The sequence below is a fragment of the Mycotypha africana genome (genome assembly GCF_025528875.1).
Source record: "Mycotypha africana strain NRRL 2978 chromosome Unknown BDF20scaffold_10, whole genome shotgun sequence".
NCBI classification, from domain to species: domain Eukaryota; kingdom Fungi; phylum Mucoromycota; class Mucoromycetes; order Mucorales; family Mycotyphaceae; genus Mycotypha; species Mycotypha africana.
Genome location: NW_026515734.1, coordinates 571,866 through 598,555, shown reverse-complemented (window position 1 = coordinate 598,555; position 26,690 = coordinate 571,866). Strand labels below are relative to the sequence as shown.

The window sequence follows — 26,690 nt, the reverse complement described above, 5'->3', positions numbered from 1 at the left end:
AAAAAAAAAAAAAATAAAAAAAAAAAGAATTATACAATTTTTTTTTTTTTTCCTTTTCCGCTGACTCTTTTCCTTTCCCGCTTGAAAGAAAGGGTTCTTTTTTTTTTTCAATCACACCATTGCTTACACATTTTTAACCTTGAAGAAATCTTATGAACGGCTTTTTTCTTTAAGCTTTTTTTTTTTTTCAAAAATAGAAATACAAATCAGTGTCCCTTGACCTTGTAAACAAACAATGACAAATCAAGGGGTTTGGGTTGATCCCAAGAACTGGTTTTTTTCTTGTTAAGCTTGATCATTCTTAATGTGTGCTAATTGTTCTATGCTTATACAGATGGGCCGATTTCAAAAAAAAAAAAAACTAACAGAATCTCCGTTCCGACTTTTTCTACCTTTTTGATCGGAATTTCAAAAAAAACCTTTATGCGTGCAGAGACAGAAATAAACAAACTTTTTGTTGTTGGTGATTTTTTAACTTTATACATATTTAATTTTTTGACACCATCACCCTGAATAAGGTAGCTGTCGTCATTTTTGTCTGTGGCTCATTTAACGCGTTCAATTCAACAATTACGTTTTACCCAAGAAAGACAATCCCGAAAAGTAGATGAGGTCATTTTTCCTTATCTTTTTTTTTTCGATTGACAACACACACATTCTTGTTAAGCATCTATTTTATTCTCGATAAGAAAGGCATACATATAAATAGATAGGTATCGTCTATGTACTGCATGAATAAAAAGGGAATACGAATAAAAAAAGAAAAGAAAAAAAAAAAAAGAGGTATACAAAGATTGAACGCGTAAAAGAAATATACTGTATATAAAAAGTATCATAAATATCCAAATACTCTAGTTGTCTATGTTGATAGAATAGAGAGAGTTACGTTGTTTTTGGGGGTTTTTTTTTTTGGTTTTTTCTTCTTAAAGTAAGCTTGAGCGGGGTATACATAGATAAGGCAAGTTTTTTCTTTTATTTTTTTTTTTTTTTTTTTTTTTGGTGAGAAATCATCATAAGTGGTCGGGAATGAACATGCGTTTCCTTTCTAAGCTGACTCTCCAGGAGGCAGACCATCTAATTTGGTTCTTAATGCAAATAAGGTATCTGTCCAATCTTGTTGAAATCTAAAAGATCTATGGGTATCCTTCATACTGAGCAAGATATTTCGAAATTTGTCTAGACATGCATTGACGGCTTCTGTAGCTGTTAAAAGGTCACCATTGTAATAGATAGACCCTTGAGATTCAGTAGCATAAGCAATCTATATAGACAAGTTGTCAATGAGTACCAAGTTGGTAATTGGATGATTGGATGAATATCAATACATACCTCATCTACAGCTAGTTTGTACATGTCCTGAAATTCATTCAATTGCTTTATTTCGTGGTCAACTGCGTCAAGTTCTGCAGAGAGTCTTGTTACGTTGGACAATGTTTCTTCATCTTTATTGCCATAGGTATTGGACGAGAAATAAGATGTGAGTGATTCGACGGATGAAGCAGATGATGAACTCGAAGATGATCTACGACGAATACGAGGAAACCAGCGCGTTGGTGATAGGATGATATTGCTGCTGTTCTGTGATTGTTCCTGTGCAATGGCGGTATTGATGGGTGCAGGAGTATGGCATCCACAAGTGCAGCAGCATTTCTTTTGGTTATTATTATTGCTAAAGATGGATGTGAGAGATGGCATGTGTTGTTTCTTCTAGGTTATAAAATGTTGTCTAATAAGGGATATGTGTGTGTGTGTGTGAATGAATGAATAAACTCTCTTTGTGATAGACTTGTAGAAGAAAAAAAAAAAGAGAAATTAAATGAAATAAATTGCAGATCGACTTTTTTTATTATTTATATAGTTTTTGAGAGAGCTATCTTTGAGCTCTCCTTATTCTATTTTCTTGTTATCAATGTGTGTTGTCTCCTCTTTAGGCTTATACGTGTTGCACCTCCCCCCCCCGGGTCATTGGCCAGTCATTCACTCACTCACGCACGCACTCACTCACTCACTCACTCACTCACTCACTCACACACTCACTTACTTACTTGCTTGCTTATTTACTATGTTCCTCCTGAATAGATCAAGCTCGTCTTTTGTATAACCATGCAAGCTTAACATTCATCTTGACAATAATATTACTGTACCTTCATCCGTATCAATGCATTCTGATCAGAACAATGTGTGTGTGGTTGGCCATTGACATGGTCAAGAGCTACACTGGCAGTTTATGTCCAAGTCATCTTACCAAAAAAGCTTTTAGCTGTCATTAGGTGGCTAGATGATACCCACTATGGTTTGCATAAGAAATAAAAGAAAAAAGTGGAAATGCCTGAAGGATTGACAAATATGGTATGTGACCGATTCATACTTTTTTTTTTTTTTTTTTTTTTTTCGTAAAGCGTGTGTGCTGTCTGTACAAAAAGGACATTTATCGTATGATTTACACCTTTGTTCTCCTGAATTTCGCTTTGTTCTGTACACACATCATATACCGACATGTATGTTCTAGACATCTCAAAGCATGCACCGTGCACTATTATTCAAATGTCACACACACACACACACACATATATATATATATATATATATATATATTAATATATCATAGAGATATACCATCCTTCTTCCACGATCCATCCTATGGGTCGCTCATCAACTCAATCATGAACCATAAAAGGAAAGGCTAGAAATTCTACCTTGGGAAAAGGAGACCTCTGTGGACACTTCAAGGCGACATGAAATACGACCAAGAAACAGCTATACTTCCACCACATGCCAGGTCATAGATCGAGTGAGGGAAGCCTTTCCCTGCTTGGGATCTAATATGCACTGCAGCGCTTGTTATGCGACCATGCACACGTCAATACGTTGCATTGCACTTTAATAAATCACGATGGTCCAACCTCAAACATAGGGTAAGCAGCTACGGGTCGACGATTAGACCAGACATTGCCTGAAAACAAATTGATTTCTAAATCAGCCTTACATTATTCCAACAACAGCATACATGTATCGTTCATCATCAGTGAAATAGCTCAGAACGCTAACTTTATTACAGTTTGCATCGTACCCTTTGAGCAGTTACAAGAGAATAATAATTTTTTTAAAAAAAAAAAAAAAACGCGAGTGCGTTGATTCCCCCCATGGTTCACCACTTGGCAAAGATCGTGTATTCTCGTATGTCAATCAATAAGTTCAACGATGCAGTCAAATGATGCCAATCATGTTATACGGTACAATACCTTTGCATTTTTACGTGTCCAAAGGCTCCTCTATCCACAAGAACAGTTTTGGCATACAATGCAAATATGTGTCTCATCATGCATTCAGTGATAGCCACTCAGCTGCTGTTGTTCACCACTCCTTCCACCTTCCAAAAAGGAGGCCATCACTGACGTCAACTGTGGTGTGAACCCTTATCTACTCTCCAAGTAACTGAGTGGTGCTTTGTAAGGGATTGTTTCTGCTTTTTCTTGACCCATCTTTTGCTGTTCCCCCAAGTCCCAAAGGAGAGAAAATAGCTACACTATGGCAATCACCCTACCGATTGAAAGGAACATGAAAGACAGGAGTGAGTTGGAGAAGGGCCACAAAGGATGGAAAAACTTGGTTTGAAAAATCAAAAGGCAGAGACACAAGCTGGCTGGTTTTTTTTTTTCAATTCTAGGTTTTTTAAAGATTTACTGAAATCTCCTTGACTGGTTTGTCTCTCAGCGTTTAACCTTATGCTCATCTTTATGTGTAAAGAAGTGGGGTTGAAAGGAATCAATGAATAGTGAGAAAGTAGTGATGCATCACTTGTTTGAACAGTTCATGAGCAGTAAACAGTACAAAAAAAACAACTGCAGCCGTAACAGTAGTACAATGCACCAAGGAACGTCAGTGCATAACAGCTTGAGATCAGATAATGCCACAGATCAATGCCACATCATCGGCTACAGACAATAGTAGAATACGACAAGTAGTCGCCCCCTTCTTTCCTGCACACACCGCACCCCACCCCTCCCCTCCCTCACTCCCCTCCACCGAACCTTAAACTCCGCTTCCTCAATCTGATCAAGGGCAAGGGGCATTGACAGATTTAATGACACACTCACTATTGCCAAATAGATAACTTTTCTCGCCCTACAAAAAAAGAAGGAAAAGGGAAAAAAAAAATCCTAAAAAAATCCACCCATCTCCAGTCGATGCCATCGACTTGAAACACCCTTTCTCCAACACCATTAGCCATGACCACATCGACAACCACCCATGCCTTTGCCAATCTATTTCGCAGTTCAAGGCTTGCCAGCTATGACCGGACAATAAACCAAGTCTATACAACCACAAAAAATTTTAAAAAAATAGGTGATTGGGGTCTGAAGCGAAATCTGCCTACCGTCATACGAACCGATTATACCACGATCAAAGACTTGGATACAGCAGAGCATCAAACACCTTGGTATACAGCCAACAACCAAGTGCTCTTTATGAAACGATGGAAAGAGAATTTTGATGCTAGTGTCTCTCAAAAGCCCAAAACACCAGCCGCTTCTGTAACAGAAGACAATGACAAACAGTTGCAAAACGTAATGGCCATGACCCCCGCGCAGTTCAACCACTTTAAAAAACAATGTGCAAAGCGTGCATCCGAGTTCCAACACCTTGTCAAGTCAAAACAATTAGTGCGAGAGCAGATATACGACTATTTAAATGTGACATTTGAGCAGGAGAGGCCTGTGATGGGCCCTACTTACTCTGCTGCTACTCCACCCCAAGAGCCACTCAAGGTGCAAGGCCGCATCTTGAATCCAGTCAAAGTAGACTACTTTATCGGACATGCCGTCGCCGTCGGAGGCATCGTCGCTTTATTACCCAGAGAATACGCCTCTTTCATACAAGCCAACAAAAATGATCGTAATCAACTGCACGACTTTTATGTCGAAAGCATCACGATGAACGAAGACGGAACACCTCTGATCATCTTGAACCCGTTACTTCATAGTCCATCCACTTCGATTGATTTCCTGTTGTCATCAGGAACACACACGCATACCGCCGCCAATACTACGACGAACCACACGACAACGCATACACCCACCTCTTCTACACCTTTCACACCGACAACAACATCGCTTGAAACCTCCTCATTACCAGAACAACCCCCTTCTTCTAACACAGCTGAACCATCCCATCCTAGTGTCATGAATGATCTATTTTTAACAGAAAGATCAGTGGATGAAAGCAAGGAAAAAGAAAGACAGAAGGCCCGTCTCATTATGAATAGGTTAACTGAACTATTGAATGACAAAAGCTAGAAAACGTCATCTGTTTTTTGTTTTTTTTGTATTGGAGTCAATATATAACCTTGTAAATAAAATATAAGCAGACCTTAGATTAAAAAAAACAGATGTGCTTGCTTAGGTGTTGTTCTCTTTAACAGAAAATAGGAACATTAAAATGAGAGATGCAACAGAGTAGGGCTTTACTCTACTTTTGTGAATTCACAAAGCTTACCAAAGCAAAGAAAAGCGTTGGCACAAGGGAACTCTGTACTCTCTAAAACCCACCATCTCACAAGCGTTCCAAGTGATGACGAGGAGTTTGCCTTTCAACGATAGATGCAAATGTCTCTGAGGAACGCATTGCCGTCTATCGATAGATAGGCACACTGTCTGTTGGAAAATGTCCTCCTTTTTATCGCCATAGGTATGTGTTTTTCCATACGAAGCATTAGGGAAGGCATGTCATTCTATCTGATCATCCTTCTCATCATCCTTCTGTACTGCAAGAAAACGAAGGTGTTGGAAAAAACAAACCTTCAGCACAAAGATAGCCGTAATAACTTTGTTTCATTAGGAATTATGCAATCGTCTATTTTTTCATGTGTTTCCCGGTGCCCGAAGTGGGGTTCAACAAACAGTGGAGTTAAAAAAAAAATAGTTTAACCTTCATATGAAAACGACTCAAAAAATGAACCAACGAAAGCCCGACATTCTTCAGGAGGGAAAGGTCAGGCGGCCGATTTTACCGAAAGCACAACTGCAATCTGTGGGGCTGACAATTCTGGAAAAATGGATACAGCGGGGGGTGTAAGAAGAGATAATAAAAAAATAATGAAAAACACAAAGATCAGATAAAAAGGTCAAGTTCCTTATAAGAAGCTGCCCTTTTTCTATTCTTCTTTTTTTTTTTTTTCCTTTACAACAACTATCCGCTGACTGCGCACCTTACTGTAACGTCTAGTCTCATCTATCTATAACTATCCTATCTCATTATACACAACTTGAACAGTGACCTAACAGAAAAAGACTCCACTTGTAAAAAACAATGGCAAGATCAACGTCAAACCATCTATTCAACACGATGGATATCTTAGTTTTGGCTGTCCTAGGCCTAGGAACCGTTACATGGTTGAGTCGACGACACATTACTGACAGATTCTTTGGATCGGGTAAAAACCCAGCGATGAAACCTGCCGATGGTGATCTCAAAACTGCACCTGTCAAAAAAGAGCGCAATTTTGTCAAGGTGATGCAGGAACAGGTAAATACCATAGACCCCATTCTTTGAAAGGTGGAGGAGGTTGGGGGGGCGCAAAGGGGGAGTAGAGAGCCGAAAGAGTTGGGTTGGAAGAGAATATAAATGTGTGCAATCATGTCATACAATGAAACAAGGGAATAAAAAAGAGAAATCTAACAGAATCCCATGTCTTCATGTCAACAGGGCCGTAAAGTCATTTTTTTCTATGGTTCTCAAACGGGCACTGCTGAAGATTATGCATCACGACTGGCTAAAGAATGCTCACAAAAGTATGGAGTAAGTGCGATGACCGCTGATATTGAACTGTACGACCTCAGCTATCTTGACACTGTACCTGAAGACTGCTTGGTCTTTTTTGTCATGGCTACTTATGGTGAAGGCGAGCCCACCGATAATGCTGTTGATTTCTGGGACATGCTTGCTGAGGATCAGCCTTTATTCTCAGCCGCCGCTGATGAAGCAGAAGAGAACGAAAAGCCCCTCAAGAATTTACGATACATTGCTTTCGGATTGGGAAATAAGACATACGAACACTATAATGAAGTGATACGTAGCATTGATAGGCGTTTGTTGGCCTTGGGTGCCAACAGAGTCGGCGAACGTGGTGAAGGTGATGACGATGGCTCTCTAGAAGAAGACTTTTTGGCTTGGCAAGAAGAAATGTGGCCTGCATTCTGTGAAGCCCTCGGCGTGGACGAAAACAATGCTCCATCCGGCCCCCGACAAGCTACTTATACTGTAGAAGAGTTGACTGATTTTGATAAGGCAAAACTTTATCTCGGTGAATTGGCTGAATGGATCGAAGAAGGAGGGTAAGTATTCTCGCTCAACCGCGCCCCCGGCGCAATCGCAAAAGGAGCCAATCTCAATTGACTGACCCCAATGAAATCCTACATTCTCATCTATTATTTAGTCGTGTCGTTTATGACGCCAAACGTCCTTACAATGCACCAGTGACTTCAAAAGAGCTATTTCAGGGCGGAGACCGTCATTGTTTACACCTCGAAATTGATATCTCAAACACCAACCTCACTTACCAAACCGGGGATCATGTTGCTCTCTGGCCAACCAACAATGAAGTAGAAGTGGAAAGACTTGCCAAGGCATTAGGGTTAATGGATAAATTAGATACAGCTGTCCGTGTTCAGGCCGCTGATGCAGCTGCTTCCAAAAAGTCCCCTTTCCCAATTCCTACCACTTACCGTGCTATCTTCCGTCATTATGTGGATATCTGCTCTGCCGTGTCGCGCCAAACACTCATGTCTTTGACTGAATATGCACCTTCAGAAAAATCAAAAGAATTACTTCGTCAACTGGCTTCTGACAAAGAGGAATACCGTAAACGCGTGGCCGATGTCACTCGCAACTTGGGAGAAGTGTTGGAAATGCTGGCCGCCGCAGAGTCGATGGAGCTCGAGGGTAGTTTTTCAGCCATTCCTTTCGATTTGATCGTAGAAAGCATTCCTCGTTTACAACCCCGTTATTACTCTATTTCCTCCTCATCCAAAGAATCACCCAAGACCATCGCCGTGACGGCCGTCACATTACAATATACTCCTGAAACATCCCATCCTCGCACTGTCTACGGTGTCAATACAAATTACTTGTGGAAATTACACGAGGCCATCCATGGATTGGAACCACACCCGGATGTTCCTTTATACAGCTTGGGTGGTCCTCGCGATGCCTTGTACGATGCAGAAAACAAAGTGGCTAAAATTCCTGTTCACGTCCGTCGCTCTCAATTCAAACTTCCTCGAAACCCCACTGTTCCTGTCATTATGGTAGGCCCTGGTACCGGTGTAGCTCCGTTTCGCGGTTTTGTCCGTGAGCGTGCTCTGCAAAAGAAAGCAGGTCAGCCTGTAGGTCCTACCATCCTTTACTTTGGTTGCCGAAATTCTGCGGAGGACTTTTTGTATGCCAACGAATGGCCCGAGCTCTTTGACACTTTGGGAGAACCCTCTCGTATTATTACTGCTTTTTCTCGTGAAACGGATAAAAAGATATATGTTCAACATCGTTTGATGGAATTTGGAGAGGAAATGTGGAGCTTGATTGAGAAAGGAGCTTATGTTTACGTCTGCGGTGATGCCAAGCATATGGCTCGTGACGTCAATCAGACCTTTGTTCAATTTGCTCAAAGCTTTGGTGGCTTGGAAGAACAGAAAGCTCAGGACTATGTAAAAAGCTTGAGAAGCACAGGTCGCTATCAAGAAGATGTCTGGAGTTAACCTCATCCTACTGTACTTATTAGATAGCATATCACTTATAGAAAACCCTTGTAATTTTACTTATAATAATACATATATCCTCCCCTTGCCTCTGTCTGACGTCTAATACATTTACTACAATTCCACTAACCTACTAAAGTGGATGACATATACAATATATATCTGTTTCTTTCTTGTTCACCTTTTGATATTCTGTGTTCAAATTATTATGGATTCTTTATTTTTGATTTTACAATAACTGAATAAAGAAATAAATAGGCAAAGATTCTCTCATCTGTTAATTTTTGTTATTTAGCTTCTTTTCCATCTCTAAAAAGGCTCTCATGGTTGGGTCTATATCCGTCTCCCCTTCATTCATATTATTGCTTGACTTTTGTAATTCTTCTGGTATAGGCTCACCCGCTTCTATAAATCTATTTCTTAAATCCTCTCTCTCTTTTTGGAATTCTTCTATGTCTTCTTCGTACATATCCCAAACGCTATTATAAGCTCCCGTCAATACAGACTTACCCTTGAACAAGCCCTTCATCTTTTTTTTTTTTTTTTTTCTCTTACCAGTGCACACAACCACTACAGATGCAAAATTTTGTTCGTTAAAGGTTCAACAAATGAAAGCGTTACCACCCCGCCCCCCGCCAACCTGTGGATTTCCTCCCCCCCACTTTGAAAGACTTTGACGTACCTCATACAACAATTATCTGGTGGTTCTGGTTTCGGTAAAAGCTCGATGGGCTTTCCTTTAAAATAGACTACAGTTTTTGGCTTTTCCATCTTGTCGGGTATAGGCTGCACATTGTCATTGAGCTCAATGAAAGGAATGGGGATAGGCGATCTCGCAGAATCACTCTTCGAAGGCCGCTGCTGCTGTAATGCGGGATCGACCGCACGATTGAGTATCTCTGTCCAATAGCCTTTATAATTCGGTATCCGTTTAAAGTGTATACTACGGCATAGTAAAAGAGGTGGCATAGTTGACAGCCCTTGAAAAGTGTGATTGGAGAAAATAGAAAATAGAAGAAAAAGAGGAAAGGGAAGGGGAAGGGAAATTTTATTGCTTGGGTATAGTAGCAGTAGCAGGTGATAAAGACTGCTCAGAGGTATTGGAACTACTGCCTTTTCTCTCTATATCTATAGCATGATGATGCAGGACCGTGGCAGGAGTTGCAGGACCACCGACAGCAGCGGGAGTGCTGGCTGAGGAAGAAGTATTCGATGAGGACTGTCTACCTAGAAAATAACCATCCTCAGCAAAAGTGCTAGAGCGATTCCATAGTTTAGCGACTTCTGCCGACATACGAGTGACGTACAAACATCCCTGCTTTATTGGTTTTGGCCATTGAAAATCCTCTTCAGTTGATATTGACCGAATCAAAGTCATAATGCTTACAATAGCCTTATTAAAATAAGAGCAAAAAAAAAAAAAAAAAAAAAAAAAAAAGTTAAATTTTTGGATTCTTTATCAAGTTTATTTTCCATACTGGCTAGTCCCTCTACCTTTAAATATATTGAGGTGTCTTCCCACATACGCCTACTTGATTCTTTCCGCCTTGGTGATTTCAAGAAATCCTCGTTTTTCATTGCCATCATCACCTCTAAATGTTTGCTCAACGACTGGGACAACTCTGTTGCATACTGGGTTTGTCTTATTAAACCATTCAACTTCCCTTCCAACGCTGCTCCTCCTTGATAATTATTATTCTGTAGTGTTTTTCCGATAGATTGGTTTAACAAGCCAATGACATTCAACGAACTGGATACTAGCATCTTCAATTGTGCATAAAGTTGGCTGTTATCTGGTTTTACAATGGATGGCGAATTGGCTGCTGAAGAAGTCTTGAATTCCTGTTGTGATCTGACTTTCATAGGCGTCGTCAAGGGAGTCGCATTCATGGATCGTAGAGAGGCCAATGTGTAGGTAGGGTCAATCGTCAAGTAGGGCCGTACGGTCTCCCATGCACTCTTGATATCTACAGAGGCACTGTAAATACTCGTCAGTAGATGCCGAGAATGCTTCGCATCAAATCCTTGAACTAAAATAGACAGCCTTGTCCTCAAAGTTGAGCATAAGTCTTTCAATATAAGTATACAAAAACTGACTGTTTGCGGAAGTTCCTGCACTATTTTTGGAGTAGCAGGATCGTTCTCTATCACAGCCAGTGTACGCACCACTTTTTCAGTACTCGCTTTTGCTTTTTGTAAAGAAGCTGAAAAAGCCATATGAAGGCTATCATTTCCTATATAATTCAGACAACGACTTACGGTGTGCTGCAAGGAGACCGAAGTAAAGACAACGGTTTGTGCTGCCTCTACAAGGCTGCTAATGGCTTTGAGATTAGCTCGAGTTGGAAGCGATCCTTTTTCTTGTGTTTGAAGCACAACTTCTTCTTCAGGTTGTTTTTGCAAATTAAAATAGCTGGAACTCTCGGAAACAGTGCGTTTTGTATTTGGCGTAGAAGCTAGGTGGGACGTGGACTGATGTTCATTCGTCCTCATTGAGGTAAGGATCTATTTAAAGAGGAACTGAGAAAACCAAAAAATTTGGCGAGTTTCAAATTGTGCCTTAAACTCTCGCTATCATCATGCATTTTTTTTTTGCGGCGCCATGACATGTACATCCGTAAATACAGTTACGATCGTCTGCCTAAAACCTCAAAGCTATATTATGCAATATATCATCTATTCTGTTGATGTTTCCTAACATTGACTCGAAAGGTTACTCTATATTTAGTTACGCAAAATCCCAAGACACACTTACCAATGTATTAAAAATTATTGCAGTATGAGCAAGTAGAACAACAATACTATAGATGCTTTCCATAATAACGGTAGGCTAATTTGTAACAACAATTCTTTCGTTTATACTTCGTTTAACAGTAATACAAATGGCTCAACGACCTTTTTTTCTACAGATGATAAGCCCAGATTCAGGCATTATTAGTAACAATAAGACTTACAAGGAACGTTAAAATAGCATAAACGCTTACACCTGTAACTTTACTCACTCTTATCAGAATACTTAGAGCTACCCAAATAAATGCATACTTTAGCAGCAACAATACTTCTGTCTGTAGTTTCTTTTATCATTATTGTTGGTCGTTGCGCATGGCTACTACCTTATTTTTTAACCTCCCAATAATAACAAAAATCATTTTAACCTAATCATAGCCGCCGTCCGCTGGAAAGACAATCACATAGAGTGATATAGCACCTGTCGGATCGGTTGCCCATGGTATAGCCGTTTATACTAGCATTTGGCTAACAAAAACATATGTAAATGCTGACCAAAAGGCTTTTGACTATCTTTATTAAAAATGCAAAAACAAAGCCAGCAACGATAATGACAATAAAAAGAAGACACGCACAGATAGTAGGAGTGAATCGGTTTCCTCTTCATCTTCTTGTTCTTTTGGGAGCTATCTTCCTTTTCCGTCTTTTACTCTACTGTTCGGCTTATTTATGGAAAAGTCTTAGGAACCTTTCTACTAAGTAACGGCGCGTATGGAATTAGCATTGCTGCCGTAATAATGTGTATAACTGCTCAACCATAGTTTTGTTGTTGACTTTAAAAATTGCTGGCTGTCAATCGCCCCCCTTTTTTACAGATAGTTTTCTCTTACTCTTTTACGCTTTTTTTAGATCAGTAACTTGAATCTCGCGTGGCAAGATCGCAATTCACATAACTATTAACCAATAATGGCTGACAAAAGACCTTCTGACGCAGAATTAACGCAAAAGGTAAGAACTTGAAGAACGTTGGAAACCTTCAGCTGTTTAATAATATTTTTTTCTTTCTTTTGTTAAAGTATAATCAATATAAAAACGAGCTTCAGCAATTAGCACAAAAGATTGGTGAATTAGAGTCAGAAGTTGAAGAACACAAGTAAAAAAAACAAAAAAACAAACCCAAAACACTTTGGTAGGCGCATCAGAAAATAGACATATTTAACGATCACTTTCTAGACTTGTTATCGATAGCATTTCACCACTTGAGCCCGATCGTAAATGTTTTCGTATGGTAGGAGGCGTATTAGTTGAACGAACAGTTAGAGAAGTTTTACCAGCCTTAGAAACCAATTTCAATGGAGTAAGGAGCCAAAAATTGCTAAGAAAGATTGTAACTATGTTGACACTTTTCTGATTTTATTAGATCAAACAAGTGATAGAATCTTTATTGCAGTCATATAAGAGAAAGGAAGAAGAATTCGTCGAATTCCAAAAGAAGTACAATATTCAAGTTGTATCAAAGCAATAACTTAGCGGAGCGTGATGACTTTACAAAAGAGAAGCTGTATTCTAGATTGTCAACACTATTTTTCCAGTTCCTTGTAATAAAAAGAGTTGAAGGGATTCTGTAAGACAGATACGTGATGGTCATTTTCGACAAGAATAGTAAACATGGTTAGTTTCTTTGAAAACTCACGGAGGGACTGTAGGTGCTATGTACTGCTTTGATCAACAACGCTTTTCCAACAACGTTTGAATTCAGATTTGAGGTTATCAGTCAAGTGAAGTAATGGTAGCAGAACACCTTCGATAGAGACAAACGGGCATAACCTGACAGTTTTGTTATACACTGACACTGCGTATCATGAATGTAACAGCCGAAATAAGGATTGAAAAATACTGTAAACTGAAAGTATGCTAAAGTGTTGTAGAAGGATTGAAAAGAAAGGTGCGTCGATCACATGTAGGCTTTGAATTCGAAGCAGATGACACCTGTCTTTCCTTCATCTTTTTATGCACATTTGCTGTATCATTTCGGCCATTTATTGATTTTGATTGGCTGTATAATTTTTGTCAGGCGATTCTTCTTTTTTCCAGTCTACTACCCCTTTCTTTTATTTCTTTGCGACTTTTCGTCTTCTTACTGTATATCCTCTTGACGAACTTTACAGCTTTTTGAATATGAATTTGGGCGATAAAAGCAATAACGAGATTCTTTTTTTGAATTTTAATCAAGATTTCAGTTGCATTTCCATCGGCACTGAAAGAGGCTATCGAATTTACAATTGCGACCCTTTTGGAAAATGTTACTCTAAACGTAAAGCATTAGTCAGTTTTCCACTTTTCCGTGACAAAGTTTCTCATACTAAAAAGCCAACCGCTAAATTCTCGGATAGAGGCGGGTGGAACTGGTATTGTTGAGATGCTGTTCTGTACCTCACTTGTGGCGTTGGTTGGGGCGGGTGAACACCCCGCTTTCTCACCAAGACAACTGCAAATTATAAACACAAAGGTATTATTTTTTTATTACACAGCATAAACTTACAGACGATGCAGGTTCTAGAAACATATACTAAATGCATGCCCAACATTACCTTGTTTCGATATGGTTATAGAGACAAACAACGATATGCGAATTGTCTTTCCCCACGGCCATTTTAGCCGTGAAAATGAACAGAAGGCGACTGATTGTCGTACTGGAGGAGCAAATCTTTTTATATGATATCAGCAACATGAAATTACTTCATACTATTGATACCAATCCCAATCCAAATGCCATCGTTGCTTTGTCTTCTTCCAGTGAAAATTGTTTTATTGCTTATCCTGCTCGCTCATCAACATCCCCGTTTTCACCAAACAGTGGCTCATCCAATGCTTACTATATTTCCGGCGATGTTGAAATATTTGATGCCTTAGGATCACAAACGAGCAATATTATTCAAGCTCACAAATCACCTATCAGTTGTATTTCGATGAATTCAGAAGGTACTCTATTGGCTACTGCTAGTGAAAAGGGCACAGTCATTCGTATCTTCTCCACTTTGGATGCGACCAAAGTATACCAATTTAGACGTGGATCTTACCCTGCCAAGATTTATTCTATGTCCTTTAATCTTGTCAGCTCATTATTGTGTGTTTCAAGTGATACTGAGACTGTGCATATCTTTAAACTATCCACATCAAACAACGCATCGAATGGAGCAAACGGCAATGGATACAACTATGATCACCAATATCAGCAGCAGCAGCAACAGGGTCTCGATAAGGATTCAAGAGGGAGAAGTTCGAGTGTGGGGTAAAGTGGTAGTAATTGCTGTGGTAGTAATGCCGAGGATATGATTATACTTAGTAAAAATTTGCTCATTCAATAGACAAATGCTTCGACGCTCTTCCATGCACCTAGGCAGAAACTTAGCTGGAAGTGTTGGTTCGTACCTACCTAATGTTGTTACCGAAATCTGGGAGCCCAGTCGTGATTTTGCATCACTTAAACTGCCAAGCGCAGGTGTGAGAAGTTTAGTTGCTCTTAGCAGGTAATTTGAGGTTTATACACGATAATCAAGGGTATATTAGCAGAAAATTTTCTGACTTGCTTTATAAACTATGTGATAGCACGACACCACAAGTCATGGTTGTCACCTCTGAAGGCTATTTTTACCAGTATAATATTGACCTGGAAAGCGGAGGCGAATGCGTTTTATTGAAACAGTATAGCTTGTTAGAACCTACAGAAGATGCAAATGGTGTGGAGTAAATGGATTAATAGCGAGCCTTCTTTTTTGCGGTCTTCTTCAACTTTGCGCTCTCAGCAGCATTAGCATCTTTTTATCATTCAACTCTACTATTTATTCGATACCTACTTTCTTTATACTTATCATTATCACCATTAAGCAATTTGATATCAAATAAATCATTTCCGTATCAATAATCCCTCGGTTTGTTTACAGTATAAATTGCACCAGGCATCTTAAATAGATTGCTTATAAACGTGCAGTCAATTACACTCCACATTAAACCCGAGTAAGAAAAGATAAAAAATGATTTTGAAGACCCCTTTTTATCATAGACAAGCTGAGAATTTACTACGAACATCGCCTTTCAATGCGCGTCAAACAATTCGCGCGATTTAAAAAAACCGTTCAAATCCAAGCGCGTTTTTGTTCTTCTCCGTAGTTACCTTTCCTCCATTGTCTCTCTTCTTCCGAGAATTTTAGCGAAGGATGTCGATGCCACAAATTTCTGAAGGTGCCCTGAAAGTATTGTATGACGAGGACAAGCAAAATCCTCTTCATAAAAACCCTAAACTTCAATTGCTCAGTATCAAAGGTGTAAATGTAAATGGCGGAACTCGCTACAGGTAATAGGACTACTTTATTCAAATACTCTAAAAGTAATTTTTCTGATTCTTATATATCATATATACAGAGTTATTGTTTCTGATGGTGTCCACTATATGCAAGGTGATATATGAATGTGGCTAGACTGAAGTCTCAACGGCTCACAAACTAAATGAATTTTTTATTGAATAATAGCAATGCTTGCCGCGCAGCACGCACAATTAGTTGACGACGGATTGATAAAAAAACACAGCGTGATTCAGATTACTGATTGTGTTTGTAATCCATTGCAAAACAAAAAGTAAGTCTGTTAGAAAATTATGCAGAAGAACTTTCGATAGTTTCATTAAACTTCACTGCAACCCTAAAATTAGACTCTTGATCATTTTATCGTTTGACATTGTTCAAACCGATGTCGAGTCTCGTATTGGTTCACCCACAAATCTTGAAGAGGCAGCCAACAGATCGAGTGCAACCACCAGCGTTAGCAATACGAACGGTACTAAACCCGTCAACAGACCAGCTCCTAGTGCCAATGCTAGCATGACCCCATTTTCGTCTAGCGCCAATATGCAATTGGAAGCCAACATCACGCCTATCAGAAATCTAAACCCTTATCAAAGCCGGTAAACAAACGAACGAAGAAATAGAAAATTTGATCAACCGAGCAATATTAATATTCTAAACATATATTATGCCTCTCCCTTTTTTTTTTTTTTGGTTTGATTACACTCTCTACCTCTCGAAATAGTTGGCATATTAAGGCTCGAGTAAGTCAAAAATCAGATATCAAGAAATGGCGTAACGCCAGAGGTGATGGACAACTTTTCAGCGTCAATCTCCTCGACACTACCGGTGAAATAAAGGCAACTGCTTTTAATGATCAAGTAGATCGCTTGTACAACATGCTGGAAGAAGGAAAGGTGTACTATATCTCCAAGGCACGCGTTACAATGGCCAAGAAACAATTTTCTACACTAAACAATGAATATGAACTTCAGTTTGAAAATGCTACTGAAATTGAAGCTGTAAGTAAAGAAATGAGTAAGAAACGGAATAATGAAGAGCATAGCTTACATCTCTGTAATGATAGTGTCCGGATTCAGGAAATATTCCTCAAATCAATTTCGATTTCGTCAAAATTGCTGATATTGACAGAGTACCCAAGGATACTAATATTGGTAAGTATTACTTTTTGTTGTCGATTTAGTGGTAGTACAGTTTGATATTGAGACTGACCAATTCTGTTTGGTTTTGTTATTAGATGTCATTGGTGTTGTTGTGGAATCGTCCGAAATAAATGAACTCGTATCCAAAGTGACAGGAAAGCCCGTAAGTTCAGTAAACAATCGATATTTGAGTTATCGTAATCTGTTATTACTCATTGCTGACTTTTCCCCCCTGCTTTTACACTATATAGATGAAGAAAAGGGATGTGATGATTGCTGACGAGTCTCTTAAGCGCATCAAACTAACATTATGGGATGCTAAAGCCGAGCAATTTGCTGATCAGACTAATCCTGTAGTGGCAGTGAAAGGCGTTCGTGTTAGCGACTTTGGCGGTCGTTCTTTATCACTGGGTAGTGCTGGTTTATTAAAGATCAATCCAGACCTTCCCGAAGCAGAAGCACTCAGTAAATGGTATGCAGACAAGGATCCTAATATTCAGATTACTGGTTATAGCTCTTCTGCCGTTGCTGACGGTGCGGGTGAAGGCTCTGTTCGTACCAACAAGAAAATTACCTTACAGGATGCCAAATCTCAGGGTCTCGGTACCAATGATAATCCTGATTATTTCTCCTTTAAAGGTACTGTTGTTTATTATAAAACTGACAGTTTTGCCTATCCTGGCTGCCCTACATGCAGAAAGAAGGTAGTTTTAGAAACCGAAGGATGGCGTTGCGAAAAGTGCCAAAAGACCTACCCATCTCCGGAGTACCGCTACATTTTAACTATGTCCGTTGAAGATGGCACCGGTCAAGTATATGTTAATGCGTTTGATGAAGTCTCAGGTGTTTTAATCGGTATGAGTGCAAACGAATTGATGAAACTTTCCGAAGAAGATTCAGCACAAGTTCAAAACGTATTTAACAAGGCATTGTGGCGTGTCTATAATTTCAAGATCAGAGCGAAGCGTGAAACTTTCAATGTAAGTTACTTTCTGCATACGAGCAGTATAGGGTTATTTTAAGAAACTAATCAACAACTTGATATTGAATACTTGAACAGGATTTAACTCGTACCAAGTTCAATGCTTTTGAAGTCACACCCATCAGTTATGAGAAAGAGTCTCAGGAAATGATTTCTCGTATCGAAAAATACTTTTAGGCAACAAAAATGAAGAGTAAATTGGTTAGTTGAAACCTTGTATAAATCATATCAGCACGTTTAAGTAAAATATTAATTGGCTTAAAGTGTGTACAAACATGCTTTTGATATCCTTATAACCTTATCAAAACTCTATATATTATTGCTCATGATTCTTTAAAAGATTAATAAAAACTCTTATCATCTATTTTTTTTTTTTTTTTTTTTTTTTACAGTAACATCTTCTTGAAATGAAAGGATGGTATAATGTTGATGATCTTGTAGCCGAACAATATTATATAGACCAAATCACAAAGTGGAAACGTTCCACGACAGTGAAAAATCTGGGGTGGAAGAGGCGTGCAACCTCTGGCTTTTCTCTATCTTCTCTATGCAGACATGAACAGTTTAAAATTCTCCCATTATTTTTTGTTGAATTGTTCAATATTGCTCATTGGTAAAGCATAGCAGCAGTTTAGTAATAAATGCTTTCTATGTGAGTCTCCATCTTACATAAGTAGTTTGTGCAATGTATTACCGTAACATCTGATTTTTCTGTCAGCTCTGCGCTCTAGATTTGGGAAACCTTAACCATTTGAGGTTGGTTTTTTTTTTCTTGGACAAATATTTCGAATAAACCCTGCACAAATTCATCTAAATCTACATTTTTTTAGGGAACTTTTCCCTTAATCATCAATGCAAAATGGTCAACTGTGTTCTTGGAGAAGCATTATAGCCTGGGTCTTTCAAACACGAGTGATATAACTATTTGCAAATTCGAGAGCATAATATCTTGAAAATGTGTGGGATACGCGCATAATTTGGTAGAGTTTATCTATTGCCACCTCTCTTTGGCTATTCAACACTTCAATTTACCTATAGAAAAGACAGTTCAGGGTCTTTTAACGATTATGTTATCATGTCGTTTGTTTGAACCCTGCAATTTCCATGTGAGCCTTTTATAGTTACCTGTTCGTGATCCTTTATTTGAGTGGGAAAATTGAAGGTTTGCTTGTGTTCAAAAATATAAAATTTTACCTGTTATGTACATGCATGTTCATAAATCAGATATCAGAAGGGTTATTGCTCATTGGATCAGATTATATTTTTAGATCTTCGTGTTTGTATGAACAACAACTATTTATTTTGACGCTTTGCATACATTTTTGGTTCTTTCTTCTTTTCTTCTCATCCTCCATTTACCGTTCTGCAGATTAATTGACAAATGGTTTTAAAACTAAAACTGTTCGAATCTCCCTTTGATGATTCTACAGACATTGATATTGATCCAAGCACAGAAAGAGGGAAACGAGTGCTATCACAACCTCCGGCAACGAAATGGGAACTGTGGGGTTATTACCTTTACTATAATGGCGTGTGTATTCCTTTTGCCATATACACGAGGCGCCTTAGGCCAAGAAAAAAACCATTATACTGATACTGATGTGTATCGATACTATTAAATGTAGGATAACGGCTATACAATGAATAGTTACATGCCCAACATCCTTCAGTACTTGGCTTACAAAGGTGGTTTTTATCCTCAGACTCCTCACATCAAAGGCTGCGATATCCATAATTCGGATGACAATTGCTACGTGCCATGGTCAGGTACTTCTGGTATTCCGGTGTCGGCAATGATGTTATATGTGCAAGCAATTTCTTTCTCTATTCAATTCCTTCTCTTCACAACATTTGGTAGTCTGGCTGACTATGGTAAATGGAATAAGTATATTTTATTGATCGCTACTGTCATCGGCTGTGCAACCCAAATTGTACCTATTGCTTTCATGAACGACGATGGATCACACTGGAATGCTATGCTGGGTATCATGATTCTCGCTTTGATTTCATACGGTACCTCATTGGTCTTTTATGCCGCCGCATTCCCCACAATCAGGTAAAGTATTCGAAAAAATAGTTGATGAAAGGCACGAAGGATAGTGACGACCAAAAACAGAAATCAAAAGGCGAAGTGCTGTGAGATATTGATCTCTTTATCATCATGTCAATATAATAGTGATAATTTACCTGTGGTACGTAAAGCAAGAGCTGACCCTGGCCTATCAAACGATGAGATTGATTCCGTAGTAGAAAAATGGCGAAACCACGTATCCGCCATCTCCACTGTCTTCTCTAATGTTGGATTCCTGATGATGACCGGTCTACTTTCTGGTATTTCGTTTATTGCCTGGAACAACTACAACTTTTACGCTGATGATGCCCATATTTTGGGCAACGTGCCTCTCTTTAATTTCATTTCAACCGCTGTATGTGGTGTCTTCTGGGTCATCAATGCTATTCCATATTTCATAGCCATTCCCTCCAAACGACAAGGACCTTCACTTCCCAGCAACTCCAACCATTTCACCATTGGATGGAAATCTGTTTTCGTTGCCATCAAAGAGGCTCGCAAGTTACGTTATCTCTTTTTATACATTTTTGCTTACTTTATGTTTTCTGACGCTGTCTCAACCACAAATCAGATGATCGCTATTACACAAGCTCAAATCACAGGCTTCAGTGCTCAACAGGTCACCATTCTCAACCTCGCCTCAGCTGTTACCTCTATCCTCGGCTGTTTATTCTTTTTATGGATTTCTCGACGCTTTGGTATTCGAACCAAAACCAACTTGATGATCATTATTGCCTTGACAGGCATTATACCTTTGTGGGGCTGCTTTGGTATTGGGCTTCGTAATTTCGGCATCCGTAATACCTGGGAATTGTGGGTTTTTTATGTCTGGTCCGGGTTGTTTACAGCTCCTATTTGGGCGTGGCAAAATACTATGTTAGCTGAATTGGTGCCCAAGGGCAGAGAAAATCTGTTCTTTGGATTGTTCGGTGTCATTAACAAAGGCTCTTCTTGGGTTGGACCCGTGATCATTGGTGCTATTACTCAATACACCGACAACTTATGGAAAGGATGGCCGTTTGTTCTTGCTTTATTTGTACTATCTTTGATTATCGTTTGGTTCATTAATGTCGACAAAGCAAAGGAGGATATTGTTCGCTATCTGGCACAAAAGGACGGTCCCATAGTTGTCGAAGAACAGGCTTCCATAGACTCTGTGCGTGTGTCAACCGAAAAAGAAGCGCAATGCATAGTTTCCCTATAAAGCCACTCCATATAAAAATATTCCCCTTTTTTTTAGCTGTAATTTATTCTCATCAACTTTATACTTGTACCATATTTCTTAATCTATCTCAACAGTCTTTAATAATACTCGGTGTTAAAATTATACTTTCTTACTTTAGGTAGGATTGAGCATTTCTATTCTTTAGAAGGCCTTTCCATCATGACTTACACTTACTAAGTACACCTTACTCTGACTTTGCCCAAACAGAAACGTTAATGATTGCATTTAAAAGCTCAAAATAAACTCTGTGATAAAATTTAGTATTGCGGGGTAGAACCTGTCAATTGGGCTGAGACGAAAATTTTGCCAGTTTTTCATAATTTAGAGTCTTTTCATTTCGCTCAACTTGATGCACATGTCATACCCAAATGACAATGTCGAAGGTAAAGTAACTTTTTATAGATTTTCTTTGTGTTGCTAGTAAGCATAACATGACAATGAACTTCAACGCTGAGACATTTTTTGAATCAAAGTGAAAAATAATGATACGTGGCGCTCTGACAATTGTCCAGCAGATGCTGTAACACTAGGACGAGCCGCATGGGTCATGCTGCATACTACCGCAGCATATTATCCTGACAGACCAGCTCCATCACAGATGGACTCAATGAGGGCCTTTATGAAGTCATTCTTCGAAAACTATCCTTGTTTGGGGGTAAACAAAAATTGATGGAAAAAGATTGCAGGTTTTCATGTTAATGAAACTTAATAGTGAATATATTCCATGGTTGAACTAATGATTAGGAAGACTTGAAGAGAGAGATGGAAGAAGAACCTATTCGTGTTGGTAGTCGAAGAAAATTGAGTGATTGGCTGTGCAGACAGCACAATAAGGTTAATGCGAAACTTGGCAAACCGATGTTTGATTGCTCAAAGGTGTTTGATCGGTGGTTGCAGGGATATTCACAAATTTGTGATGAATGAGAAAAAACCCAAAAACTTCAGAAACGAAAATGCGAGTTACACATACATTATGCATCACATAAACCACCAAAGATTTCCTTTTTTTACTGCTTTTATTTTTAAATAACCAACAAGTATAATATATCTTATAAAAAAAATAAATTCAAATGGAGCTGGCGCCTGAAATATTCGACAAAGTCATCTCAAACCTTTCTTATATGGAAGTCTATCGTATTCGATCGGTAAACAAGACTTGGAAACAGCTATGCGAATATCATTTATATCTTCGGTGTAAAACTAGCAAAAAAAACATACATGTAAAATTGGAAGATGAAAAAGGTCGAAGGACTATTATTGACATGACACCATGTCGCTACGACGCAGAACATCAAGTTATAGAATTTAAAACATGTCATTATTTGAGAAGGCAAAAGTCTATCTTGAAAAATGGTGGCAACGTAAATAGAAATAAGACTACAAGTAGTGATAGTAATGGAATTAACAAAGATAAAAATGAAATTGAGGATGGGGAAGATTATGATGGCGCTTACTTCCAGCGTCGTGGAAAAGCACAGATCATATTCGGTGAATGGTGCGAAAGAGAAGCCAACCCAGCATTTATGGATCATCTTGACCTCGCTGACCGCGCTCATGTATTGTTTCATTTGCAATTTAATCCGTCTTTACAGCAAGTTTACGAGTTATCGCCGTCTCTTAATCATCAAGATGTAGATGGAAGATTGCATTACCTAGGCGATAAAGGAATGATTATGACCTATTCCTATAAATTTGTAGAACCAAAAGCATCATCATCCATGCTATTGTTCGATGAGCGTGAAGAGCGCAGAAGTAATGATAGAAACAGCAATATTCTACGAAACCATCATAACGAGCCTCAACTACAAGGAATCGAAGACCCTATCATAGCATCTTCGTTTCATACATTGTTTGATGAAGTTCTATCTAGACAACGTCCGCTTTCACCATTTATATGTGTTCGTATCAATTCACTTCATGTTAACCTCTCATGGTTGATCGCCGGTATGAATCCCGACGTTATTCCCGAGCCAATTTATACCAAACGATATAAGCAGCTAGCATCAGCACTTTTACGACGAATCAAATCAGACAAGAGGGAAAACTATATGCATCTCCATATCCATTCGGAAACGGTCCTTAAATACCTTCTCACTAATGAACTAGATGAACAATTGTTTGAGCTAGAAAATACAGCGTTACTACAAGATACAAGATTGAACAATGCCTTGTCAAGGCGTGAAAGTGTGCAGATGCAATTAGAAAAAGCTGGCATTGACCCGCGGGTAGTCTGGAAATATACCTTTGCCAAGAATTATATTCTGGATGGAGGGCTTACGACAGTAACATCGAATGATGTTGTGGACATGATTCAAAGAGCAGAAGAGGAATGGATGCTAAAAAAACTGAACATTATACGTCGAATAAGAAGTTACTTTTGACTGAATACTGCACAAATATACAAGTAGATTTTATAGCCAAAGTTTTTTCAATTATTGTAAAAATTGTGATTAGGATATGTGGTGTATAATTGAGGGGTATCTGTAGTGTATATGAGGGTTATATGTACGAATATTTACAAGTTTGTTGACTAAGCTTCATCAGCCCATTTAAAGTAATCACAACCAGTTCCACGAGGAGCAGCACAAGTATAAAATGATCTTCCTTTGTTCGGCGATTCTTTCTGTACCGTACGTTCAGCGCTGGGCTTATTACAGTCACAATTCGGTGTTGGCATGCTATTAATCCCATCAAAATTGCTGCTTGAACTACTTCTTCCTCCAAATGTATTGTTAAAGGAAGAGTTTGACTGACCAAGCCATATGAAAGAGTTGCACCGATTGCTATCTGCACAAGTATAAAACTGCTTTCCTTTGTTGGGGCCTTCTTTCGTTACCGTTCTCAAAACCATAGGTATATCATGCTCACATCTCGGTGGTTCATCATTGCTGCCATCAGCTGCCGCTGTGTTGCCTCGACTATGACCACCACTTCTTCCACCACGAGGAACATGTGAACCACGCGCAGAGCCCCTTGAGCCTCGATCTCCTCTGCCTCTGCCTCTGCCTCTTCCTCCTCTATTTCCCCTGTTCCCTCCTCTTCCTCTTCCACTACCACGGTTATGAGTATCATCGTCATTATCATCTCGTCCAAAGCCACTGCCACCAAATCCACCGCGGTCAGAGCCACGATTTTGCTGCCTGTTCGCAGCTGATTGACGATCCTCACTTTGTCGAAAATGCTCCTCCATGGAACGCTTAATAATGGAAAAGTCTAACCTCAGTTGCATGAACATATTGAGATAATTCTCCAAGCTTTCTTGAAGAACTTCATTCGACTGTTTAGTCCCAAGGCAAATAGCCTTCAAGTCTGCTTCCATCTAATGAAGCATGAGAAAAAGGTGGTGTAAGTCGAAGCAAGCTGCACAAATAAAAATAGTAAGGTTGGTTTTCCTCACCTTTCTTCTCATGAAGGGCTTACTGAGACTAAATTCGAAACCGATTTGATCGTAGCCCAAAATCAATGCAATACCCAATGTTAAAGGCTTGAAATACGGTCCCTGTTTAAATACATACTCTCTGTCCAAAATTTTTTGGATATGTTCGGCAATAGTGGCGTCTGTACCAATTTCATTCTTTTCCATCATACCAATCAAGTCAGATTCCGTCAGCAAGTTGGGTGGTGTGGTATGACCAGATACCATTTCTAATGTCGCAGGTACAAATTCGTCTCCTTCTTGAAATTCGGGTATAACGTTTCCTTTCCATTTATCATATGGGTAGACTTCCAGATAATTTCTTTCAAGAATAACTAAACCTTTGGCGTCAAAAAACTCTGGTCCCATCTGTACCTCGATGGATGTTTCATGACCTATAGCGTTCTTCCAACAACATGCTAAAAAACGACGAGTAATGAATTCGTACACCTTTTTGGCATTTCCAGTGAGCGAATTTGTGTACGCCGTAGGATGGATAGGCGGATGGGCTTTATCATTGTTTTTCCCATTTCGGGGTCTTTGGAATTCTCCATCCTTTAGACTACATTCAAAAGAACTCTTTATGTCAGCACAATCAACAATTTAGGAGTGACTTCAATTTTGTCCTTTTTATCTTACATTCGTGCATATTGTCCCCATTCAGGATCGTCTATTTGCTTCTCGATCAAAGCGGTAAAGTTAAAACCCGGTTCAAATTGATCGGTTTCGGTTCTAGGGTAACTAATAAAACCTTGAGTATAAAGTCCTTCTGCTACTGTCATGATTTCTGCACCTGACATATGTAAGGCACGACAAGCTGTTTTCTGCAATTCCACTGTCGTCAACGGCAAGGGTTTCCATTTTTGCGTTTCCTTGGCATTCACCTTGGTTACTCGAGCAATTTTTGCTTCGTAACACATCTCATAGAATAGAAAGCAAGCCCATCTTTCAAATACATGTTCTTTTCTCCATTTAAAAGTGGTCGACAACGGTGCTTCGCCATTTTCCCGCTCTTCAGTATAAACCATATGAATTTTCCAAAATTCTTCTTGTACAAAGTTTTCATGCTGTAGATAACGATCCACAACGAAACCTAAGGTGGGAAACTGACAACTGCCATAACTGAGCACCTTTTTGTCGTTGCTATTTTGAAAATACGACCGTAACTGTAAGGTTTGAAAACGAGTGAATGCTGCGCCAATACGCAAATCCAATTCTGATCGCGCTCGTACTGCTGATATTTGCTTCATATCTAATATATCATGCTGTTGAGCGGCTCGGTGAATATCCGCTGGTTGCATGGCTGAGAAGCGTGCTCGCCATACAGATATGCCTGGTTTGATCGTTCGACAATAATCGGCGAGATCGCCACCAATCGCCTCGCCTTCTCGATCGCAATCGGTCCAAACGAATAAAACATCGGCACGTTGCGTTTGGTTACGGATGTTGTTCATCAGTGGTTTCATCATATTGGGTATCTCTTTGGTAAGACGTGCCTGAAAGAGATCTTCGATCGGGCAAAGTTGCCAGTTATTATTGATGTCGCCCGCAAACCTCAGTTGCATAGCATGTCCTTTGAGAGCTGTCATTACAAAAGTTGTTGGCCGATTATTAAGGTTATAGGTAAAAATGTAGTTTTTCACATGGACATCTTCAGTGTTTTCCTAAACAAAAGTAAAGTGTTGCCATTGATGAACATCACTTTGTTTAGATCGATTGAAGCAGGAACACGACACTAGACTTGGAAAAGGAAAAAATAAAGCCTTACAGTTCTAAAATCATGTTGCGATAGAATTTCTGCAATCTTCCTGGCTGCACTAGGTTTTTCTGCAACGCATAATACACGCATACTACTTTGCTTGAAAACAGTTGCAAAAACGACAAAGTGAATAGAAAGTCCAGAATTAATCAGTGAGCTTATTTCATGCTTAAAATTTCATTGATTATGGTAGTTCTGTGATTGGGTGACAGGAAAAGTCCCTGAATTTTTTCTTCGGGAGCAACAGTGAGCGTT

At 39.2% G+C, this 26,690-nt stretch overlaps 12 protein-coding genes across 12 annotated transcripts; 8 read left to right on the top strand and 4 right to left on the bottom strand.

Moving 5' to 3' along the window:
- Positions 1 to 1,045: 1,045 nt before the first annotated feature.
- Positions 1,046 to 1,695, bottom strand: BDF20DRAFT_838526 (uncharacterized protein; the record flags this gene model as incomplete). The annotated part of the gene is made up of 2 exons (XM_053079171.1): positions 1,046 to 1,261; positions 1,330 to 1,695. 2 exons carry the CDS (start codon positions 1,693 to 1,695, stop codon positions 1,046 to 1,048), a joined length of 582 nt encoding a protein of 193 aa, XP_052932816.1.
- A 2,552-nt stretch (positions 1,696 to 4,247) lies between these two features.
- On the top strand, positions 4,248 to 4,970 carry BDF20DRAFT_804656 (uncharacterized protein; the record flags this gene model as incomplete). The annotated part of the gene is made up of 1 exon (XM_053076474.1): positions 4,248 to 4,970. A coding segment is annotated over one exon (723 nt), but the record flags the coding sequence as incomplete, so codon positions are not given.
- A 1,071-nt stretch (positions 4,971 to 6,041) lies between these two features.
- On the top strand, positions 6,042 to 8,892 carry BDF20DRAFT_106420 (uncharacterized protein). The gene is made up of 4 exons (XM_053074690.1): positions 6,042 to 6,071; positions 6,226 to 6,525; positions 6,706 to 7,334; positions 7,436 to 8,892. The coding sequence occupies exons 2-4, from the start codon at positions 6,310 to 6,312 to the stop codon at positions 8,751 to 8,753; spliced, it is 2,163 nt and encodes a 720-aa protein (XP_052932814.1). The 5' UTR covers positions 6,042 to 6,071; positions 6,226 to 6,309; the 3' UTR covers positions 8,754 to 8,892.
- Positions 8,893 to 9,009: 117 nt separating this feature from the next.
- On the bottom strand, positions 9,010 to 9,478 carry BDF20DRAFT_889527 (uncharacterized protein). Its single transcript, XM_053082135.1, has 2 exons — positions 9,436 to 9,478; positions 9,010 to 9,323 (listed from the first exon to the last, which is right to left on the bottom strand). Exon 2 carries the CDS (start codon positions 9,280 to 9,282, stop codon positions 9,031 to 9,033), a length of 252 nt encoding a protein of 83 aa, XP_052932813.1. The 5' UTR covers positions 9,283 to 9,323; positions 9,436 to 9,478; the 3' UTR covers positions 9,010 to 9,030.
- Positions 9,479 to 9,597: 119 nt separating this feature from the next.
- On the bottom strand, positions 9,598 to 11,246 carry BDF20DRAFT_922716 (uncharacterized protein; the record flags this gene model as incomplete). The annotated part of the gene is made up of 2 exons (XM_053084679.1): positions 9,598 to 10,146; positions 10,248 to 11,246. The coding sequence occupies 2 exons, from the start codon at positions 11,244 to 11,246 to the stop codon at positions 9,802 to 9,804; spliced, it is 1,344 nt and encodes a 447-aa protein (XP_052932812.1). The 3' UTR covers positions 9,598 to 9,801.
- Positions 11,247 to 12,446: 1,200 nt separating this feature from the next.
- Positions 12,447 to 13,005, top strand: BDF20DRAFT_826520 (Prefoldin beta-like protein; the record flags this gene model as incomplete). The annotated part of the gene is made up of 4 exons (XM_053078085.1): positions 12,447 to 12,488; positions 12,557 to 12,633; positions 12,714 to 12,837; positions 12,901 to 13,005. 4 exons carry the CDS (start codon positions 12,447 to 12,449, stop codon positions 13,003 to 13,005), a joined length of 348 nt encoding a protein of 115 aa, XP_052932811.1.
- Positions 13,006 to 13,658: 653 nt separating this feature from the next.
- On the top strand, positions 13,659 to 15,231 carry BDF20DRAFT_907606 (WD40-repeat-containing domain protein; the record flags this gene model as incomplete). The annotated part of the gene is made up of 5 exons (XM_053083402.1): positions 13,659 to 13,794; positions 13,874 to 13,989; positions 14,093 to 14,772; positions 14,849 to 15,010; positions 15,090 to 15,231. 5 exons carry the CDS (start codon positions 13,659 to 13,661, stop codon positions 15,229 to 15,231), a joined length of 1,236 nt encoding a protein of 411 aa, XP_052932810.1.
- Positions 15,232 to 15,638: 407 nt separating this feature from the next.
- Positions 15,639 to 18,348, top strand: BDF20DRAFT_889499 (replication factor-A protein). The gene is made up of 9 exons (XM_053082134.1): positions 15,639 to 15,834; positions 15,903 to 15,937; positions 16,010 to 16,115; positions 16,189 to 16,440; positions 16,566 to 16,842; positions 16,908 to 16,995; positions 17,079 to 17,146; positions 17,235 to 17,963; positions 18,044 to 18,348. The coding sequence occupies exons 1-9, from the start codon at positions 15,698 to 15,700 to the stop codon at positions 18,140 to 18,142; spliced, it is 1,791 nt and encodes a 596-aa protein (XP_052932809.1). The 5' UTR covers positions 15,639 to 15,697; the 3' UTR covers positions 18,143 to 18,348.
- Positions 18,349 to 19,346: 998 nt separating this feature from the next.
- Positions 19,347 to 21,438, top strand: BDF20DRAFT_907604 (autophagy-related protein 22-like protein; the record flags this gene model as incomplete). Its single annotated transcript, XM_053083401.1, has 4 exons — positions 19,347 to 19,496; positions 19,591 to 20,021; positions 20,142 to 21,154; positions 21,380 to 21,438. The coding sequence occupies 4 exons, from the start codon at positions 19,347 to 19,349 to the stop codon at positions 21,436 to 21,438; spliced, it is 1,653 nt and encodes a 550-aa protein (XP_052932808.1).
- A 178-nt stretch (positions 21,439 to 21,616) lies between these two features.
- On the top strand, positions 21,617 to 22,185 carry BDF20DRAFT_915984 (ERV/ALR sulfhydryl oxidase domain-containing protein; the record flags this gene model as incomplete). Its single annotated transcript, XM_053084394.1, has 3 exons — positions 21,617 to 21,644; positions 21,735 to 21,916; positions 22,006 to 22,185. The coding sequence occupies 3 exons, from the start codon at positions 21,617 to 21,619 to the stop codon at positions 22,183 to 22,185; spliced, it is 390 nt and encodes a 129-aa protein (XP_052932807.1).
- Positions 22,186 to 22,331: 146 nt separating this feature from the next.
- BDF20DRAFT_826322 (uncharacterized protein) lies at positions 22,332 to 23,642 on the top strand (the record flags this gene model as incomplete). The annotated part of the gene is made up of 3 exons (XM_053078062.1): positions 22,332 to 22,614; positions 22,735 to 22,987; positions 23,132 to 23,642. The coding sequence occupies 3 exons, from the start codon at positions 22,332 to 22,334 to the stop codon at positions 23,640 to 23,642; spliced, it is 1,047 nt and encodes a 348-aa protein (XP_052932806.1).
- A 938-nt stretch (positions 23,643 to 24,580) lies between these two features.
- BDF20DRAFT_825936 (DNA topoisomerase) lies at positions 24,581 to 26,142 on the bottom strand (the record flags this gene model as incomplete). The annotated part of the gene is made up of 2 exons (XM_053078018.1): positions 24,581 to 25,238; positions 25,316 to 26,142. 2 exons carry the CDS (start codon positions 26,140 to 26,142, stop codon positions 24,581 to 24,583), a joined length of 1,485 nt encoding a protein of 494 aa, XP_052932805.1.
- Between the last annotated feature and the right edge of the window lie 548 nt (positions 26,143 to 26,690).